Source organism: Mesoplodon densirostris, chromosome 9, assembly GCF_025265405.1.
Source record: "Mesoplodon densirostris isolate mMesDen1 chromosome 9, mMesDen1 primary haplotype, whole genome shotgun sequence".
Taxonomy (NCBI): Eukaryota; Metazoa; Chordata; class Mammalia; order Artiodactyla; family Ziphiidae; genus Mesoplodon; species Mesoplodon densirostris.
The window spans coordinates 33,064,818-33,087,049 of record NC_082669.1 but is presented as its reverse complement, the minus strand read 5'-3'; the positions used below and the strand labels follow the sequence as shown (position 1 = coordinate 33,087,049).

The following is a 22,232-nucleotide window of genomic DNA, read 5'->3' as shown; positions in this document are numbered from 1 at the left end:
GATACATTCTTACCTGAATATAAAACAGTAAACTACCTTTCTATTCTTTTCTTCTATCTAATCAAAAATAAAGATTTTTAAATCAGTTGGCAAAACAAATAAGACATTTCTGTCATTTATTCAGGAAAATCAAACTTCAGTAGAATTCATCAAACAAACCTTCGGATCAGATTTCTACTTGGGTAAAAGAATTCAAAGAAGTCAGTGGCAGGCTTCATCATGTGAACATGTAACTATAATTGTATTTGTTGGGAGAAATTTTAATATGTAGATCTGTGTGTTTTTTAACTTGAAAGAGGAAGGATTTTAAAAAATGGTCAGAAGGAAATCAATGGTAATGAAAAATGTGGCTAGGATTTGTGAAAAAAAGGTGAAAATAAAGCTGATTAAGTGTAATTTTAAAGTCAGATTTTCCTTAAATACATTCTTGAAAATGCACATACGTAAAACTATTTAAGATTTGAATAAATTATAGGCGGCTCCCATTCACAGAAAGCTGAAAGAGGCCAAAATCCCTTATGAAACTGTATTTTTACACAAGCTCCGTGCAGTGGGAACACAGTCTTAACCAGTGGACCGCCAGGGAAGTCCCTCATGTATGTATTTTTAAAAGCATTTCTTTCCTTTCCAAGTTAACATACAAGTGATTGTCTTAATTCCAATTACTATCTGATCAAATTAAAGATATTTAAATTTCAGCATATATAATGAGTTCACAAAGTTTATGAGCCCTTTGAGTCTTTTCACTAATGTAATTTTTTTCACTTGTAAGTGAAATAATAGGACAATCAATAAGTTGTTTAAATAATTGCACAAACATTGCCTAATTGAAACTGTTGGATCGCAGGCTACAAAATTATGTGATAGCTCAAGGCGTGTTAATCATTTGAGATCTAAAAGTTTGAATTCACCATGTGAGAGGCAGTCAGAAGTGTTAATATATATGTAAGTTCAGTTTACTGATTTAGGGTCTTCTGTGTTGCTGTAGTAAAATACAAATAATATTTTCATGTCTTTGTACTGTAATTATTTTGTAAATTGATTAAAGTGGCAATTTTTTTGGTTGGACTGTACTGACACATATTCAGATATGCTTGTATCATTTGACCCTATTTTGTGAAGATTTACAAATGTTGTTTCTAGCCTTTGGTGAACATTACTATGCTTTATGAAGAAAAAAGTGCAGATTTAGGTTACATTTCACAAGGTTTGTTAATGGTTTCTGAGTTATGCAGCAGAAATTGTAATCCACACAGTTTCAGAAGGTATCCATTCAAATTCTGGATGGATTGTCTTAAATAAAACTGTTTCATCAAGTCGCTGAGCATGTCATCACAGTTCTGAGGAATGCTAGTGTCTAGTTTTTATCCAAAATAAATTGTGCATTAATATGCATACAGATGTCAACTGCAGTGAGCCATCTGCAGCCAAACTGCTGTCAGCTAGTAGCTGCCTTTGTGGAGGAGGTCATGTGGGTTGGGCATTCCTTGAATAGCAGAAAGCATAATCTGTTATCAAACTTCAGCTTGGGTTTCTCTTTATAATATTATATGTTATTATCTGATATATATTATTTAATTATATTCTCTGTGGCATTCAAAATAATATGAATAAGAATAATACATAGATAACTTAGAGATAATTTGATGAGAAGTAGGAAACAAGTTTAGAATAATTCATCAATAAATAATCTAAAATTTACTTGGTATCTAATACAGAGGTAAGAGTAATCATAAGAAGTGATTGCTCTTTTTTTTTTTTTTTGTGGTACGCGGGCCCCTCACCGCCGCGGCCTCTCCCGTTGCGGAGCACAGGCTCCGGAAGCGCAGGCTCAGCAGCCATGGCTCATGGGCCCAACCGCTCCGTGGCATGCGGGATCTTCCCGGACCGGGGCATGAGCCCGTGTCCCCTGCATCGGCAGGCGGACCCTCAACCACTGCTCCACCAGGGAAGCCCGTGATTGCTCTTTTTAAGAGTCCATGTGAGGATAGGAAAAGAGAGGAAATAATTGGAAAAATATTTATAAAGCAATATCTATTTGAGTCTAAATGCTGTGCTTCAAACGATAGTAGGAATAGTTGAGAAGGGGCAGACCTTAATGGAGAATGGAATAGTAAGTGGTAAAGGAGAGGGGTCATCGTGTAAAGCATAGGAAGCATTTAGGTAAATGGAAGAGGAGTACAAATTGGATTTCGAATCGTGACTCAGGTAAGAGAGAATGAGAACACTGCCTTGATGGAGTAAATGGTACATTTAGGTATCGTGGTTTGCAGAAAAGTTTAATTGTGATGCATCAAGAAGTAAGAACCCAACAGATTTCAGTACAAGGGCAGGGTGAGTGTATGACTGAAGAAAATGTATTCAGTAGCTAATGTGAATGGTATGAACACCAGCACATATGAATTCCTAATATTGTGTTTGTTCTTTAGATGTTCCATTATTCCCCCTACTATGCTATGTTGTTGAGCAGAGATTCGAGTATAAATCTTATGTAGATTTTGTGTTTAAAATGTCCAGTTTGGAGCACATTGAAGGGTGGATGTTAGTCATTATGCCTTCTGGACACTTTTGTTTTGAGAAGCTTCCATTATCTTTTGAAGCTAATAGATGAAGAATAGTTCCAAGCAGGAATATACTTTAATTCTGGAACCCCAATGTTTGCCAACTCATCTTATTTGTTAGATGTATTGAGTTAATTATCTTGAATTATTATTAAAGACATACTCTTAAAAATCAGAATCTATTTTTTCAGTACTTTTTGGATAGTGGCACCAATAATTGAAACTCTGTGTGGAATTCACAATTAAACTTTCAAGTGGTATGTCTTGAAACATTTAGTAAGACATTTATGATTATCCAGCAAAAGCCTTAGCCAGTGAAGTTGTATTACTATATTTCACATGACTCGGCTCTGATACATAACATAAAAGGGAGCCGGGGGAGTTGGATTAAACAGGGAGCTGTGTTAGTAATTATAAGCAGGTCCACATTAGAATACACAGTGACCTCAGAATGAGCAGAAATCCTGGCTGACTACTCTCTTTTCCCCATTTATGTAGCATATTGTCAGAAGACTGAATGAACAATTTTATGCCTTTTTTTTTTGCTTCTTTCTATAGAGCTAATTGGATTAGAGTAGCTCATTAAACACTTGTGTCTCCAGATCATGAATTCCATGTATTCATTTGCTGTAAGTAAGGCTATAGGTGGGGGAAGGAAAAGATGACTATTTTTCCTTATTTGTTATATAAAATCTAGAATTTATGAATAGTTAAGGCATGACATATTTATCTAACACAGATTCTTTCATTTTACTGCTTGTATGTTGAAGGTAAGCTCCAGAGTTAACATTGCACAGAGACTTAAAATTTTACTGATAAGACCAAAAGCATCCGAAGAAGTGGGGAGGGCGAGAGTTGAGGAGGGACTTGCAGGAAGAAAGGAAAAAAGCACTCATCGAGGGCCAGATAAGGAACCGTGGCTTTGGAAATACTGATACAGTTGTAGGCTCCCCTGGTATTATTTCTTGAATTTCTCCCATTGTTTATCAAATGGATGTGGATGATTAGAGGAACGAGTGCTACTCATGTCAGGGCACCTGGGAAGTTGTTTATGAAATATTGGTGAAAGGCTTCTTCTGAATTAGGCTTGGCCTTGGCTATTGTCTGACTCCTTTGGCATAGGGAATAAGGGATAAGGACTAAAGTCTTCTAAGATCCACATTCATAGCTATAGTGAAATGAAGACCCAATCATGCAGAACTAGGAGAACCAGCTTTGTTGTAGATATGGATACCAAATGGAATGGGCAGCAGGTGTCTGAGGCAATGATGGTTGTAAATTCAGGTTCACCTCTGCTCATAGTTAGAGATAAACATTTAATTTTAGAAGTTAAACAAGACAGTAATTGTCTCCAAGCAGTGAAAATATGTATGGTTAGCAGGTGGGGTAAGTATGGGGTGTTCCTTCAGTTCAAATCAAAATGAGTATATATGATCCATGGGCAAAAGTATAGTATAGGGAGAACGGCGTGCAACCAGAAAATGAAGGTGGAAGCCTGTCATTTAGGCTAGGTAAAGAGTGGGGATTAACAGAGTACACACAGAAATGTTGTAGCTTGAAGAGCATAAACATTTTAAATTAGTTTATTTAATTCAAACCAGCTCAAAAAATATTCGTGAACATATATAATGATTAAAGCGTCAGACTATGCCAGGAAGTCTTTATCGTTTGTTGCTTACAGTCTTTTGGGAAATACAGCCCTGGAGGTAGCAGACTTATGGAAGTGCTAACATGAGAACAGGAACAAAATTATATATTCTGAATTTCTTGCAAAAATTAACTTTATTTCACAGTTATTGGAGAGGTATTGAGGTTTGAAGAGAAGTAGAGTCAACCCCTTCTGTGGTGGTTTGTTTTAAACAGGTTATATTTGGTGGAGGTATGAGGTATTTGAGAAATGACAAGGGCCAAATGAGGGACAGTGGCTTTGGAAATGTGAACAAATGAATGGGGAATTACCTTTCACAAGCCATGCAGACACACTTTAGAAATAACTGAAAATGCAGTAAAGATACACTGGGATTTTTAACTCGGATGAGTGAGAGGGCAAAGGTGCTATTACTACTCCTTAACTCTCCCTCAGTGCATTGTGAAAAAGTAGATGGTGGTTCATGATATTAATGTCAGGGCGGGCTATGGACTTTTTCAATTTCTTAATGTATAGGAAAGATTTTTTTGTTTTTGTTTTCAGCTCAGTCAGGGACTTGGAAACGCTGCTGTGTTCAGTAATAGATTAAGTTCTGAGATAAAACTCATTTCTGTTTTCAACAGATTTGGCCAGAATTAAATAAAAAAGAGCCTCTTTCTGAAAAATCCTAAGAGGATAAAATGCTTTTCATATTGTGAAAGCTATAGACAATGATTTTAACCTGTATTCTCACAGTGAGGAGGAACATTGAGGGATCAGTTGTCTTTTATGTGTTGCTTATCAGAGTGAAGAAAATGGGGTCATGAGAAGGACAAAAGATGGGTCAGTGGAGTCTGTTCGAAAAAAGGGTGTATTAAGAGAAAAGTAGAATTGTATCCTTATGAAGAAGCAGTGACCTGTGTTTTCCACCTGTCTTTTCCTAACTCTCTCTTGTCTGCTTATTGGGAGACATAGTCACATACATTTATAAACTACAAGGAAACATTTGATTTTGGTTTGAGGACAGTATAGTATGTGTGACCCACTATTGAAGTAAATCATACATTAGATATGCCATGGTAGTGTTCTAATTTTGCAGTGGTCCAAAGATGGAGTAAAGGCCTACTGGCCAGCTATGCATGAAGCTCCAATGTTCACATGGCAAAGAGACTTAAAATTTTGCTGATAAGACCAAATGCATCCAAAGAAATTGGCGGGGCGGGGGGCTTGTTTGAGGGAGAACTTGCAGGAAGAAAGGATAAAAGGACTCATCACAGTATCACCATCAGATACTTATTATATATCTGTGATTATCTTGAAATTACATTATGCTTTAACCTGTTTCTTATCTGATACTTGTATAATATAGTCTCCATGAGGACAGAGATTTTTGTCTCTTTTGTTCAGTGGTATGTGCTAAGTAGAAGTTGCTCAATAAATACTTGAATAAAGAAAGAAACAGATGAGTACATTTTGCATCTTCTTTGGCTCTGCCATTTAAGAAAGAATAAGAGCAATTAATACAATGACAGACACTAGCCCCAGAAGTTTGTAGTTTAAAGTGGTTAATGTGGGTATAGCTCTCATATAATAATTTATAGAAAAAAATCATTGATAAAATATAAGTAAAGAATTGTGCTTTTAATTATATTTTCTTTCATCTTGTCTGGCTGCGTGATTATGAGGTCACGTGGTATCATTTAAGACTGTGGAAGAAAACAAATGAGAAAAAATAAATAGTAGAGTAGCAGAATTGACATTGGCAGTAGGGGAGGGAGATGGTTGAATGCGTAGGGGTACGTTTATGGAGAAATTTCCTTCCATCAAGAAGGGGACAAAGTGGAGTGAGTTTCTCAAGCTCACCTTTAGTCGTGTTACTTACATAGGTAACAGTTGCTTGATTATGTTTTGGGATTCAAATATCTTTATGTTTAAAAAGTTACTTATTTGTGAAATGCCTCAAACATACAGAAAGGTAAAGACAATATAGCAAATACATAAGTACTCAATACTCATGTTGAAAACAAATGTAATGAACAAGCAAGTACCTCCCACCCATATGTAACACATGTTTTCATTTTGCTTTTTGATTCAGATTTTTAAACAGAAATATAACTTGTCAGTTAGAGTTTAAAATCTTCCTTCAACCTTCTAAAAACAAAAGTTTGCTTTCCATGAGATTGCAAAATAAGCCCTGTTATACTGTTACCTGAGTTTAAATGATTTCAGTGGCTTTTTTTTAAAGCCATTTTAATGATTAAGAAAAAGATACAGTAGAGTTTTTTTCATTAAAGTTTAACAGCATAAAATGTCAAGTGAAAAAAGAAGTTTTTAAAAGTTTAGAAATGACTAGTTTGGTTTCTTTTCAAAAGGGAATTGTTTCAAATAGAGAGTATGTTGTTTGCCAGCCTAATACTTTGCAATTTTGTACTGTAGAAAACTTTTCTTGTACTTATGCTCCATATGTTTAGTTTTTTACTGTGTTGATTTCTGAACACAGAACTTCAGTGCTAAACTGGTAACATTGGTTACTTTGGGAGTAAAAGATTAGATCATGAATTTGCCCTTCAAAATTACTTTCGTAATATTTCAAGTTTTGTATAATGAGCATACATTATTTTGGAATAAGAAAAGATAAATTTTAAACATAGGTACTGTTAAATTCTAAAATATGGTAGTACCAAATTCAACATCTCCTTTTAACAATGAAGGTGATATGAAAAGAACAGATGCATTTACGCCTATACATGATACATATACGATGTGTATCTCACATATATATCTCACCAGTCATATAAGTATATTGCATACTTATATTGCTCTTTCCAGTAATGAAAAGGAAATGGAAGCAATGTTTTCTCTGTTAGATCATGCTATCTATGATAATTTGAGGGTGTGCCATTATTTTTCATTTATTTTCTTAACAGAGAATGTTCTCTTTCTAACCTACAGTGGCTACTATAAGTTTTTTGTTTTCTCACATTGGATTCTATCACCTTGGAGGGGGAAGTGATGCTCTTGCTAATTTAAGAAATTAGCAATGTGTTAATAATTTGACAAGCATACTCTGGGTTATATAACTAAAAATCGTTTATGAGCCATCAATAGAGAAAATATCTAACGTAACTGATTCTGGAATCTAATATGTTATAATTAATTTTCTTTTATCATACATGGTTTTCTATTTCTGGGAGTAATCAAACTGAGTATTTTGTTTTGCAAAGGCAAAGAATAACAAAACTAACATTAGAAGAAAAATACAATTCTGTGCTGATTTTTATTTTGTTTTCAGTGCTTAAGGCTCCGAGGTTCATTAGTTATATTGTAATGTACCTAACATTTTAATATTTTAATAGAAATTAAGTAAAATTATTTGATGTATATTTTATGTTTTGCATAATAAGAGACATAGTTTCAAAAGGTACCATGCAGTTTTAAAAATGTTTTTGTTTCTACATTGTTATTATCTCACTGACTGTTGTTTTATATTATTTATATTATTTCTAGATTAAAGAGTGGCTCTGTTTAAACTGTCAGATGCAGAGAGCTCTAGGAGGTGACCTGGCTCCAGTTCCATCATCACCCCAGCCCAAACCGAAGACCGCCCCTGTTCCTACATCAGCAGTGAGCAAGCCAACCCCACAATCACAGCAGATTTCTCCAAAGAAAGATACTACACCCAAACAGGATGTCTCAAAGGCCCCTGAGTCTAAAAAGCCCCCACCACTAGTGAAACAGCCAACCCTTCATGGCTCCCTCCCAGTCACAGCCCAGCAGCCTCCTGTGGCAGAGTCCTCCTCCAAGCCAGCCCCTCCCAAAGAGCCTTCCGTCCCATCTGAACAGGCCAAGGTCTCCGTGGCTGATGATAAACCAAAGCAGCCCAAGACAGTAAAGCCAGCCACAGACATTGTGTCTTCATTGTCAACAGTAGCAAAACCGGACGTTCCAAGCTCCAAAGTACCATCACAGGATCAAGAGAAAGCAATTCCTTCTCTAAAACCAGACTCTGCCAAACCCTCACAGAGTTTTCCACCAACAGGAGAAAAAGTCACCTCATTCGATTCTAAAGTCATACCTCGACCTGCATCAGATTCAAAACTTATTTCACATCCTGGGCCTAGTTCAGAGACCAAAGGTCAAAAACAAGTTGATTCAATTCAGAAGAGGGACGAACCAAAGAAAGCACAAACCAGAATGAGTCCTAAGCCAGATGCCAAGCCTATGCCAAAAGGGGCACCAACACCCCAAGGTCCGCGACCTTCCACTGGCCAAACTGCCCCCCCATCTCCACAGCCCCCGAAACCTCAGGAGCAGTCGAGACGTTTTAGTCTGAATCTGGGAAGTATTTCTGATGTCCCTAAATCACAGCCCACAACTCCTCAAGAAACAGTGACTGGGAAACTCTTTGGGTTTGGAGCATCCATTTTCAGCCAGGCATCAAATCTAATCTCCACAGCAGGCCAGCCTGGGTCTCATGCACAGGGTGGGCCAGTGGCCCCGACAAAACAAGTCCCTCCTTCGCAGCCACCTACTTCTCAGGGGCCACCCAAATCCACAGCACCACCTGCACCTGCCAAGGTTATACCTGTGAAAAAGGAAACCAAAGCTTTAGTAGCTGAAAAATTAGAGCCCAAAGCTGAACAAGTTTCAACAGTAAAAAGAACAGAAACAGAAAAGAAGCCTCTGCCTACTAAGGACAGCAAACCTTCAACAGTTGAGCCTCAAAAGGCTGTTCTTCCCCCCAAACTGGAGGAAACCCCCAAACCAGAATCAGCCTGTCCTCTCTGCAAAACTAAACTCAACATAGGTTCTAAGGATCCTCCTAACTTCAATACTTGCACTGAATGCAAGAAACAAGTGTGTAATCTCTGTGGATTTAACCCTACACCACACTTGACTGAGGTAAGCAGTATTTGTATTACATACGAATGTGAGTATATCGTGTTTATTCTGAAATATTTTGGTGGCCGAGTTTCTGAGCAAAAAATACATTTTTAGTAAAGAAAAATTGATACTGGTATCTTTGAAGAAGTTTCAATTACTTATTATAGGCTTACTTTCTTATTAAAAGTTAACATAATTTAGACTTTTCTGGCTTAAAGTACCAGAAGTAAGATGGTGAAATAAGCTGACAACTTAAAATAACAATTATCCCATCTTTTATATGAATTAACAACCTATAGCTTTGGAGCACTATTTGATTTTCACCTAAAAACACCAAATAAGAGTTGTAATTTACTATTCCCAGTATCTCTAATCCTTCCAGTCTCTTTCATACCTTAAAAAAAGAAGCTTGATTGATTGCAAATCTATAAACAACATGAGATCTGTTATCTGACAAAAGTTAAGAGCTTTGAGTAAGTTAATAATATTGTCTGCTAGAAAATATTGGTTCAAACTTATAATGTCTAGACTTTTAATAATTCTGTTTGAACTGTTATCTGGCATAAATAAAATAGAGCACTTTATTAGGAACTGTGGAAAGAAAAAGAAGTTATATGGATTTCAGTGACTAATGTGAAGGATTTTTTTTTTTTAATGGGGTGACCAAAACACTTTTTATACAGTGTAAATGACTGAAAAGCAGATGGCAATTTTCTACCTAATACAGTTATAGAAGAATGAATCTATAAGCATTAGTCCTGTGTTAGGGCTATTAGAATATTTGGATATTGAGAGACTGAGAGGTTGAATGATGCTGCTGTCTTAGATAAGTAACAGTGATGTTTTAGTAAACACTTTGGGATTGAATTTAGATCATTGTTCATTGTTTTTATACAAATCAAAAATACTTAAGGATTATTTTATTCTCCTCTCCTTGATTTTGAAATTCATTGGGATGGAAAAAAAAATGGAACAGATTTTTAGCAATTATACAAAAGAAGCTTTGAGACTCTTGGTGGTGTTTTTGAGTTAAATTTTTTTAAAAATAATAAGTTATAAAATATTTTTATTTTTTACTTTAGAAAGATATTCAGTTGCTTTGCCATGTTTAACACCATATGAAAGTGTTGTCCCTGTAGACTTGAGCTGATTCTTATCCTCTCTAACTGTGATGTCAACCACAACCCATTTGAAAAGTAGATAAAATTTGGTTTCTCTCAGCACTTCATGAGTGGTAACGACTGTATTTATTACTTACAGTATTCAGGATTCATTGTAAAAGCAAAACAACCTTAAGTGTATTCCATATTTTTAAAAGAGTTGTTTTCTGTTGTGTAATTATGAAGAGGGAAATTTCGGTTTTCCTAGGACAGTTGTATTAATTTCATAGATTCTAAAAATTGTACCCTTTAATGAGGAGCCTATGGTATCAACACCATGCAGTTAGTTTAAATAGTTAGAAAACAAACTGCACCGCTAAAAACAAAACCGTAATGTCTGCATTTAAAGTGCCTTTTGTGCACGCTGAAAAAAGGGCTATAACGTGTGTGTGTGTGCGTGTGTGTGTGTACATATGTATATATACACATTTGGGCCATAACGATTATTAGAATTCTGTCAGTGTTTCGAGGTGTGAAATGAGAATCCTTGGGCAGAGGGACAGTAAACCTTCAACAAAATCTTTGATTTTCTGTGTGTTGGTAAATTATATTTCAGAAGTGGTAATTTGGAAAGGAGATTTCTTGAATCAAGCAGAGAATTATCTAGGATGTGTGTGGAATTTAAATAGTTTGAAAGTATAAGTGGTTTTAAGTTTTCAAATGGTTTAGGGGAAGTCTTATTTTAAGTATGATCAGTGGGATTTAGATGATCTGTCATTGTTCAGATTGTTTTTTTCTGTGGTCATTTCTTTGAATCTGGAAGATCGTATTTCAGAGGAGAAAAAATTTTGATGTAACAGGAGCAGTCGACTCATGTTCTTGGCTCCACTTGACTGTGTTAATCACAGTGAAGTTTTTAGCTGGTCTAAGGCCTTAATGCCCTCTGGTCTCTAGGTAAATAAAGTCCATTAGCTGACCTGGCATCAAGGGAGTGATTGAGGGTCAGTGGAGTTAATCCCTGTCGCCGTAGTTCCTACTATTTTACCTAGAAGACTTTAGAGGACTGGCAGAAGGGATTTGTTGAAGCAAAAGCCACCCTGTGTTTGCGTGTGTGTGCGCACGTACATGTCCATGTATATCCAGGAAATTGTGAATTCTATGTATATGCTTAACTTGTGGTGTTGTCCTGGCGTTTATACTACTTACTGATCTCTCCTCATTTTGAGTGGTTAGAAAGTATTTCCTCCTTGATTCTTGTTTTATTTCTATGATTTCTTTGTTCTGCTTATGTTATTTTTCTTGTGATCCAAGATTTTCTGCTGCGCTGGCACTGTACTTTCATTCCAGTTGAAAAGAGCACATTCTGAAAATACTCAGACTTTCGCCTGTAATGCAGAGTAATGGTGTTCCTCAAGAAAGGATTCAACTATGTATTTCCATTTATTTTTCTGATAAAGCACATGTAACTCTATTATAAGCCTCTGCTTCTACTACTCTCATCACTGTGAGGCAGGATGTCTTTTCCTGCTGGTGTCTCTCTTCCCTCCCCTTTTTCTGTCCTGCTCTGTGGGTGAGAAGAGCTGGTCCCAGTTTGTCATGGGTTAGGAGCTATAGACACTATCCTCCTTCCCCCGCCCATTCATTAAACACACCTGTCTCTAAGGTTGTTTCCTGTATCTCCTACTCAGCATCTCCCACAGCACTTGAAGAGTGCCAAGACTGCCTGCAGGGTCCTGGGGTGTCGCCAGGCTTCAGCCTAAGCCTTACGGTTTAACTGTTTTATGCCCAGTTTGTATAAATGGTACTATAATCCATTAACCTCTGATAGCAAGGAACATTTTTTTTTAGGCTTTAATTTCTGCCAAATCAGGAAATATTTTGTCTTTGAAGGAGTTTTAAACGTGATTGCAAGGCTTTCTAGTCTTAGAGAATTTGGAGGCGTGCTGAGAAGAACAGCCTAAATTGGCAATCAATTTACCTAGTGAATTTTAATCATTCTGACTCAATTCAAGTACAAAAAGGAGTCAAAATTACTCATCATGGGTATTTATTGTTTGTACTACCTTTTGGAAAGTAAATTTTTGCTATGAAAGTATGATTTAAAATTATGTTTCCTCATGCCTCAGGAAGTCCTAGAGTCATAGTTCTGCTTCCTTAGTAAGATAATTATTCATGGCCTAGATGATGTTCGAATAGTTAGCATATATTTGTCACCAGGCAACAAATGGGCCTTTTGAGCCAATTAAGACCCAGTGGTGTAACTGAGTTCCCTTCAGATCTTTACTCTCTAGTCAAGGTGGCTTCTGCATTTTCTCTCAGACCCTTAAGGAAGGCCTGGTGGGGATGTGCTGCATTTTGTAGTTCAGTAAACACATAATATCTTGCTTTAACTTTAAAAACCATTACTTAATACTTGAAGAAATATATGTGTTACTAACAAGCATTTAAGAGTATGCATACACACATATATGAGCAATTAAAGACAGAGTGATCAAAAATCAATAAGGAGAAAATAATTCTACCAATAATCCGTTTTTAATGAATTCCATGATGGAGATCTACATTCTGTTTAAAAATTTCTGGCATGCATGGCAAAGAGGGATACCTGATGACACTTTTTGACTGACATAAGAAAATTGATAAGTTGGTAGAAACAAAATTTTTACTTATTAATCTTTAGGAGAAATTTGATGTTAACTTTTTATTGAGTGATATTTAGTTGAACAAAAATCCAAATGTGGGTTTAAAGAAGAGATATTTTGTTTAAACAAATTTTAAAAAAAGTAGTTTCTTCATTAGTCTCTTTTTCTATGCATTTTTACGTATTTAATATTCTACTCTATGTGGTAGTTCTATATCCCAGTAGTGACATGATTATATACCATTTTCCCATGTGATTAAACATTTCTTAAATATTATATAAAATGATTACATATTATTCAATTCTATGGTTGTATGTTTTTTCATACACATTCTCCTGGTATTAGGGATTTAGGATGTCTTCATTTTTTCACTATAAATAAGATGAACATTTCTGGATGTAAATATTGATAGTTTTAACTGTTTCCCAAGGAAAGCTTACTACTAAGGTTACTGAATCAAAGAACAAGGACCCTGAAGTATCAAATTCTCTTTGGAGATGTGATAGTCATTGACATTGCCACTAGCATACGTGATTCCTTTCTTAATGCAGACTCTCCAAATTTGAATATTATTTAAAGTGAAATTGGTTAATTTGGAAGTGTAAAAGTGCTATAATATGGTTCCTTTGGTTTGTATTTCTTTGATTACCAGAACATTTATTTAGATATTAAATGTAAAAAGATGATTCTAATTATGATCCAGACAAAACATTGTGCAGACATTGTGGGAAAGAATAAACTGGTATTTGACTAGGCCTATGTGAAATGCATTGTGTCAGTCATTTTCTCACAACAACTGTGTGGGGTAGGTTTTACAGCTGCTCTAGAGATCAGGAAGAGTATCAGAGAGTTAGTTACCAAGCCACAGAGATACCATTCAGAGGCTGAGCCAGTGCTCTATCTCCTGGACCATGTTTAAGTAACCTGGGGAACTGGATAACAAATGTCACTTCTTCTTTCCTCGCTTACCTATAAGTTGTGTCAATGGTAATTACTAGGACTTTGATATCAACAAATTTGCTAATATGTGCGTCAAAACCAGGTAACATTTGGGGCCTACAGAATAATGGTGGCTGTGTTATATGGCTGAATTTAGAATCACGTGCAGATTGAGAGCTTCAGAAACATAGAGGCCAGCATCATCCTTTTCTTTCCAGATAAGCCTACCAACTGGTCAACATTTATTTAGGTGAAAGCATATGGCTGAATGATGAAATAATGTCCCTCCTTTCATATATAGCACACCCGAGGGCATAAAACATAGTTGCTCCCACTATAAGAAATACTATTATATTCCTGCCAATGCATGCAAAGACTTTACTCCATGAAAATGATGAACATCTAAGTGTTCCATTGGTGATAGTAGTGGTGGTTAATCTTTGCTTCTACCAACATTTTTTTATGGCCTCCTTTGTTACATTCCCAGGAGTGGGATTGCTGAAACATAGGTTATATTTATCTTAAACTGGTTCTCCACAGTAGTTTTATCAGTTTTTATTTTGACCAACTTTGCATACATGCTACTGTTGTTCTAGGGATGCTTTGTCTGATAAGATAGTCACTGGACAAACGTAGCTAATGAGCACGGTGGCTGGCTCAAATTAAAATTACTGAAAGTGTGAAAAACACATTGGATTTCAAAAACTTAGTATGAAAACTGTAAAGTATCTCACTGATAATTTTATGTTGGTTACTACTGTGTAAGGCTTTTCTTCCTTAAATATCGAGGTTACGACTGCCTTTTCACATGTCACTTTGCAGTTGCATATGCATGTACTGCGGTATATTGCTGTGTAGGATATATTTCTTTCTCTTGATACAAAAAAAAAAGACTATTACTATATTTGCTGTACTCTGATTAGCTCTTCCAGAGCTTAATTTCCTCATGTGACACAAGATAGCTGGTTCTCTTTGCATGCTCTGCTGAGCAGATAGTTCTCAGGGCTTTCATCTTCTGGAAGTAAAATACTGATGCCTGGCCTGACCCAGCCTGGCCTGAAGATCAATGTTCTAGGCCCTGCTAATCATCAGTAAGAGATATCTGTACTATTGATTAGTGTACTGTGGCCATACAAACCTTTAGGTCAGGATCTGTTCTCTTTTCTACTAACTCCTCTGCTTCCAAATGTTTCCTCTGTTATTTCTTTTCAGAACTTTTGGCTCTGTTTCTATTTTCCCTGTGGCTTTGGGTGAATATCATCAGTTTTTGGGTCACTTCCTTTCAGAAGTCTTAGCAATACAGAATGTTAGAATTTGAATATGTCATCTGGTGCATCCACTGCTTTCTTCCTTCCTTCTCTTGTTGGCAATTTATTTTCTTTTAAAATTCTGTTCTAATAATTTGTATTACGAAAGCAGTATTCCTTATAACAATCCGTAGAGTACCAAAGTGTCTGAAGAAACATGAATAGCTTCCTCTTGCCCTTGCACTTCATGTTAATGCTTTAGTATCTATTTAGATGTCTTTTTTTTTCCTTTGCTTTTTCTTTATTTCTATAATGGTTATACCAACAGTGAAATGTAAAGGAAAGGATTTGAGATTTTTCAAAAAGTCTAGTTGTTTTTAAAAATAATGTATTTATTTTGAAATGAACATGTTTTCTTACTATACTTATTTTCATTGAATTCTTTTTTTCACAAAATTTTATGCATTGGACAAGTGAATTTTCACTGACTTGCCTCATTCTACTTATGAGGGAAATAGCTGTGCAGTATCTCAATAGTGATGCACATTCTCCTCATGAAAACTGAGATGTTGAAGATATTTTGAGTTCCTGTTACTGTACAAACAGAGTTACAGTAAAACATCAACACATATATTTTTCCATTGTATCTTGATATGTTAGGTAAATTCCTTAAAATGGGTGGGCAAGGTTAAGACAAATGATGTTTGACAGAGTTTCCATATTACTTTTTTTTTAAAGGGTAGTAATTATAGTCCTGCCAACAAACTATTAGTGTCTCTAGTCTCCCACACTGGATAGTAGTTCATATTTATCAATTTCAAGAGTCAGAAGTTAAATCGTATTGTTGCATAATGTTAAATTTCCCTGCCTGTTTTGAGAGTAAACATTATATATTTATCAAAATCAAGAGCTTATCAACTACTTGTATTTCTCTTGTTTTTTTAAGTTGCCCATTTGTACGCATTGGCCATATTTTCATGTGCATATGTTGTATATTTCTTAAAATATTTTAGAGAATTTAAGTCTTTGTCATCTTATCTTGAAATGATTTTCCCTGTTGATCACTTGTTTTTAACTTTCTTTATGAAATTTTCTTCTGTACATGAGGTTTTTAAAAAAACTTCTATGCAATCAAATCGTCTAATGTTTCCTTGATTGCTTATTTTGCTAAAGAAGGCCTTTTCACATTTTTATTATAAAAATAGCCTTCCACGTTTACTCCTAAACATCTGTAGTTTTATTTTTCACTTCCGATCACTTATTTATCTGTAATTGATTTTTTTTTGGTATGATGTGAGGTGAAGGGCCTAACTTTATATATTCAAAATGTATAGCCACTTATCTCCATGTTATTTATTAAGTAATACATCATTTTCCCTCTGGTTCTTATTGCCACTTTCTTCATGTAATAAATTTCTATTAAGACAGTTTTCTTTTCTAGATTCTTTCATTTGTACTGTTAGTTATATATCTAGTTCAGAGTGTCAGCACCTTACTATTTTTTATTAGTCTAGTTTTAATATTTAAAGATATTAAATATCCATGAACACCTTAGCAAGAGTCTAGTAATAGGGCATTGTCCTTCCCAGGATTTAGCTTTACCTTATTCTACTTATAAACTAATAAATTAACTTGTTACAGTTTCATGGATGCCAATAGTAGACATGAGATTCCTGGGTCGGACACAAAGAACTTTATTACTCACACCACAGGAGGCAGCATGAACATCAGCATATTTGCATCAGTTCCCCTTGTCCCCCACTCTCATGTGGGTCACGTGAGATATGGGCCTAGATTGATGCTGCACACGTAGGTTTCAGTCACAGGTGAGGAGCACTGAGCTTGTGGAAGCCACCTCTTTTATAGCAAACAGTAAGTTAGTCTGCTCTTTGTCCCAGAGGGAGACATTGCCTCATCCCTAAGGTTGTTGCCTGTTCCACACAGAAGTTTGAGAAATGGCCAAGGTGAAGAGCAGCCAGGGTCTTGCATTGTTGGCAAACCCCATAAGATGTGTAGGTACAGGAGAGACCCACTGAGGATTGTCTTTCCGAAAGGTATTAATAATCCAGTGGTTTTTTTTTTTTTTTTTTTTTTTGCGGTATGTGGGCCTCTCACTGTTGTGGCCTCTCCCGTTGCGGAGCACAGGCTCCGGAGGCGCAGGCTCAGCGGCCACGGCTCACGGGCCCAGCCGCTCCGCGGCATGTGGGATCCTCCCAGACCGGGGCACGAACCCGTGTCCCCTGCATCGGCAGGCGGACTCTCAACCACTGCGCCACCAGGGAAGCCCAATCCAGTGGTTTTAAAGCTTAAAATATTATGAACTGTTCCTTCCAATGATGTTGAATATAGAGACCAAGTGTAGAAAGCTGATAAATGTGGAAGTGTGCTGGTTGAGGCCAACTTCATCTGTGTGACTAAGGGCTGGAAGCTGCCCATTTGGCACCCTCTCTTATTCTTGGGCCTGCCTCTGATCCAGCTCCATGAAACTCATGAATAAAGGCTACTTCTCAAAACTCCTACTTTAAAGATGAAGAAAATGGGCTCAGGGAACTGAAATGATATGCTTAAGGTTGGGGTCAGATAGTGTTTGCTGAAGTACTAAATAAAAATACCCTTTTCATTGTTTGTTTTCTGCATCTTCTTTTAAAACTTCCTTCCTTGACTTGTTCGTGAACAAAAGAAACAAGAGAAAAATTTGTGAAACAAACAACTCAATCTTGTATTCAAACAAGCATTGCTCTAGCAGAAAACACATGCTCCAAAATCTAATGTATATATTAATATTTTCTTGCCCTATTATATGTGGGTTACATAACCCCCCATATTAACATAATGTTAATATGATTTGAAAGTAAATTCAGTGGCATTTTCACTACACGGAGTTGTGGCATGACTCTGAGATTACTTTTTTATTAAATTATAAAAATCAATCTAATCACATAGTAAAATAATGTTTTGGTCTAATTATAACAGTCTGTACTATTGATAATGTAATTTACTTGGTCATTTTATACAACTTATTGTAGATCTGTCTTAGTCTAGGAGGGAAATGTAACAACAGATACTCATGTCAATAATTGAAATAATGTTTTAATATTTCTTAACATTGGAAAATTTTATTTATGTGTATATCTGTATATATACAATTAGATGTGTGTGTGTATATATATATGCATATGTATATATTTTAGAGCTAAAATTAAAAATTTCCCTGGGAAGAAATTAGGACTTAAAAATACCATGAGGTTTAATTTGGGGAGATAACATACGTGCAGTGTTGTGTGTTAGCATACAGAACTGTGAATCACATCTACCAATTTAAAAAATGTATAGTGTCAAATAGAAACATGATCAGGAGAAACCAAAATATGCCTTGCACATGGAATTAACCATTGGAATAAAAATAACCTCATATGTCTATGTGTGGAATTCTTAAACTTGGATTTAAGTACATTTTGCTTCTCTTTTGTATTTTTTAAAATTTCATGCGAAAAAAATGGACAGTCAGATATGGGAAGACATGTCATTTTAATTTACCAATCTGGGAATCCACAGAAAGAAGGGATATTCTTTTAAAGCACTTTTAGTTGTGTGTTTTTTTTTTTTTTTAAGTCTATGAGAAGACTGTTTTAACAGCTAATAAGTATATAGGTAAATGATGGTTGTGAGTTTATCTTGTTTTTAAATCCTTAAATTAGATTTGTATTCACTTACATTACCTTTTAAGCATGTCAGTTATACATTTATAACTGTAAACATGTATAACAGTTATACATTGTTACCCCGTTTATCTCACGATTCCATAACTTTATAAGTAGAATGATTTTTTTTTTTTTTCCGTACACGGGTCTCTCACTGTTGTGGCCTCTCCCGTTGTGGAGCACAGGCTCCGGACGCGCAGGCTCAGCGGCCATGGCTCACGGGCCCAGCCGCTCCGCGGCATGTGGGATCTTCCCGGACCGGGGCACAAACCCGTGTCCCCTGCATCGGCAGGCGGACTCTCAACCACTGCGCCACCAGGGAAGCCCTAGAATGATTTTTTTTTCAACACACCACACACTGTCACTGCTCTCATCAGCTCAGAGTACCATCACAAGCAGTTTTCTTTTGCACCTGCTAAAAATAAAACCTGTCTACCTGAGCCACACTTCCAAAGGAAAGCTAATTAAAGCACTCAGTAAACAGTATACTTTTTCATTGAGTAAATGGCATACCCGAATGCCTGTTAATTTCTTTTGCTATTTACTCAGCCTTCTTGAAACTTTGTGGACTTCTTTCATCTGTTATATATCATGTATTTATTCTTTCATTCTTGTTTAATTCATCAACATACTGCAATACATGAGTAACTACTGGAGAAATAACTACTCTCCACTTTAAAAAAAAGTCACATTCATACAGAAGTAATTATGTAAGTATTATCTAAGTATACAAAAATCTTAATAATAGACTTAAAAGACTTAAATAGATAGAAGTGAAGAGTGTCAGGTGAGCCAATGAAAACAAAAGATTGAATGTGTTTTGTGACTTTTATAAAAAGAATCATCCTCTATTTAAAAGCCTTCCTCATTTATGGGGATCTAAATGACCTAGAGTCAGTTTTCTCATGACATTGTAATACAGTGTAAAGAGAGATACACTAAATGATGGACACAACATATTTTGATAATATACCTGTCTGAATAATCTAAGACAGTTTTTTTCAAAAATTCATTTTATGTGCATCCCACAAGATGCTACACTAAAAACATCCCTCAAGAAAATTTGCAAATGCTTCATATTTAATCTCTCTTAAAGATATGAATTGCAGGGCTTCCCTGGTGGCGTAGTGGTTGAGGGTCCACCTGCCGATGCAGGGGACACGAGTTCGTGTCCCAGTCTGGGAAGATCCCACATGCCGCGGAGCGGCTGGGCCCGTGAGCCGTGGCCGCTGAGCCTGCGCGTCCGGAGCCTGTGCTCCGCAACGGGAGAGGCCACAACAGTGAGAGGCCCGTGTACCACACACACACACACACACACACACACACACACACACACACACACGATATGAATTGCATATATTACTTCTATGAGAAGGCTTTTAATAAAGGACTTTGTTGAACCAAGTATAAAAAAAAATTATTTTACCACATAGTCTTTTTACTTATTTGGCAGAACTAGTGTTCTACATGACACATATTGCTCAAGAAATAGTAGTTTAAATATTAAATACATTTTAATTAATACCTTCATTTTCTTATTCCTAAAATTCTTTCTTTTGCCTCCAGAGACATAAATGACACCATCTAGGGAAATTTTCCATTAGTTTATGACACACACTTCATGTTCAATATGCCCCATGTTGGAGTCGTCATTTTTTCCTCGTGTCCCTCTTCATGTGTCCCCTGTCAGACTGAAAGGCATCACAGATCCTGAGGGTCATTCCACACTTCTCTTTCTCTATCACTCGCCTGGAAGCAGTAGCTTTCAACTCTTGTCAATTCTACCTCGCCTCCTTCTTAGTCTTACTGTGAGAGCCTTGTTTGAGCCCTTGTTTATCATCTTTGCTAATGCGATAGACCATGAATACTTTATTTGGGGAAACTCAGTTTCTCAAATTTCATTCTCCTACAAGTTGCCGAATATTTCTGCAGTATCCTTGTTTATCATGTTCTACTGAATCCCTTAGTCTTTTCTCACTTAGGACTATATTCAGTGCCATGAGCAAAGAATATACTTTCAGTCCTCCATGTGCCTCAGTACTTTGCATGTGCCTCAATATTCTCCACCTCCCCACATCTTTATCTCCTATCCATTCTTTGAGATTCATCTCAGATACCATTTCCCCTTGACCCCCTGCTTCATGTTCTAATACTCCAGTCAGCCCTCTTATATATCTCGCAGTTGCCTGTTTAGTTGTGTCATCCCATGGGAATGTGACCCCTGGAGCACCGTTGGTGCTATCAAAATGCCAGCAGGTGGTGGGTAGTCAATACGTGTTTGTTCAGTGAAGGAGAGACAGAATTTAGGGAAATGACATGTAGAGTAAAAGTCATGCTTTGTGTTAATAGCATCATAATTGTAGTTAGAAGTAGTATGAAACTTTGTTATTTAGTTCTATATTGGCTGCAAGTATTTTTAAAGCCCTCTTAAAAAGTCTTACATACTAATATATATATATCTTTGCATGTGTTCTTGAAGTACAGAAGTATTAGAAAGAAGATGAGCTTTTTTTACATGAAAATATAAGAACTTTCTACTTTTTAATTATTTCTTTAAGTATTACCTCAATGAGGCCAGCCTAGACCACTCTATTTACTACTGTAACCTGCCTGGCACCTCCCATAATGCAATGTTTTCTTACCCTGCTCTCTTTTTTCTTTGTCCAGAGCACTTACTACCTTGTAACATAATATTTCATTTACAAATTTATCATGTTTTAAAAAAATTATCTCTCTGCCTCACTAGATGCAAGGCATAGAGTAGACTCACAAATCCAGGTACTTGGCTTACAGCATACAATCATGAAATCTTTATACAACAAGTGAATTAGTCCTGTATGGTTACTACAGATGCAGTACCTGAATAAGGTATACTGGAGTGTTGATTCAGAATGTTAAGATCTGGTCAGACTCATATCTGGTGAGCTGCAAATGTTTTTAACGACTTTCCTACCTCACCTTTTCCCAGTATGCCTCATTTCAAAAGGTGAAAAGAAGACACATACACCACATATTTGGAAGAACTTTCTGCATATAAAGCCTCATTATAAAATTGAGTCCATAAAGGATATTGTATCTTCTGTTATGGCTAAGGGATAAACGAATGAAACTAAGTTTCAAGGAAAAGAGACAATGGGTTTGGTGATCTATTGAGAGGCAGCATAGCAGCGTTGTCAAGATGGTACCTATACCACCTCTTAGTAGCTCGGTTTCATCACCTATCAAAGAGGACCTACCTCATGGGGCTGTTGTGAGGATTAGAAGAGTGGATACCTGTTAAGCTTTAGGAACAGTTCATGACGCTGGACTTGATGAAGCTCAGTAAACGATAGTTTTGCTCGCTACAGTTGGCAGATCTAGAAGGCCTATGGTACCAAGATATACCTTTTGCTGAATAGACAGGATAAAAATGATTCCTTTCTAAGTGAAGCTTCACTTCTAAGAAGAGTTAAGCTGCTTAATGAAATGTGTTTTTATGTTAAATAGTAAGTGCGGGCCTTTACTGCAAGCTTGAAAGATTATTTCAGGTTA

At 36.3% G+C, this 22,232-nt stretch overlaps 1 protein-coding gene across 1 annotated transcript in view; it reads left to right on the top strand.

The window, feature by feature from the left end:
• PCLO (piccolo presynaptic cytomatrix protein) overlaps nucleotides 1–22,232 on the top strand; it is a 387,939-nt gene that overhangs the window by 18,189 nt on the left and 347,518 nt on the right. The window contains 1 exon segment of the mRNA XM_060107659.1: nucleotides 7,696–9,090. Coding sequence (XP_059963642.1) covers nucleotides 7,696–9,090 — 1,395 coding nt within the window.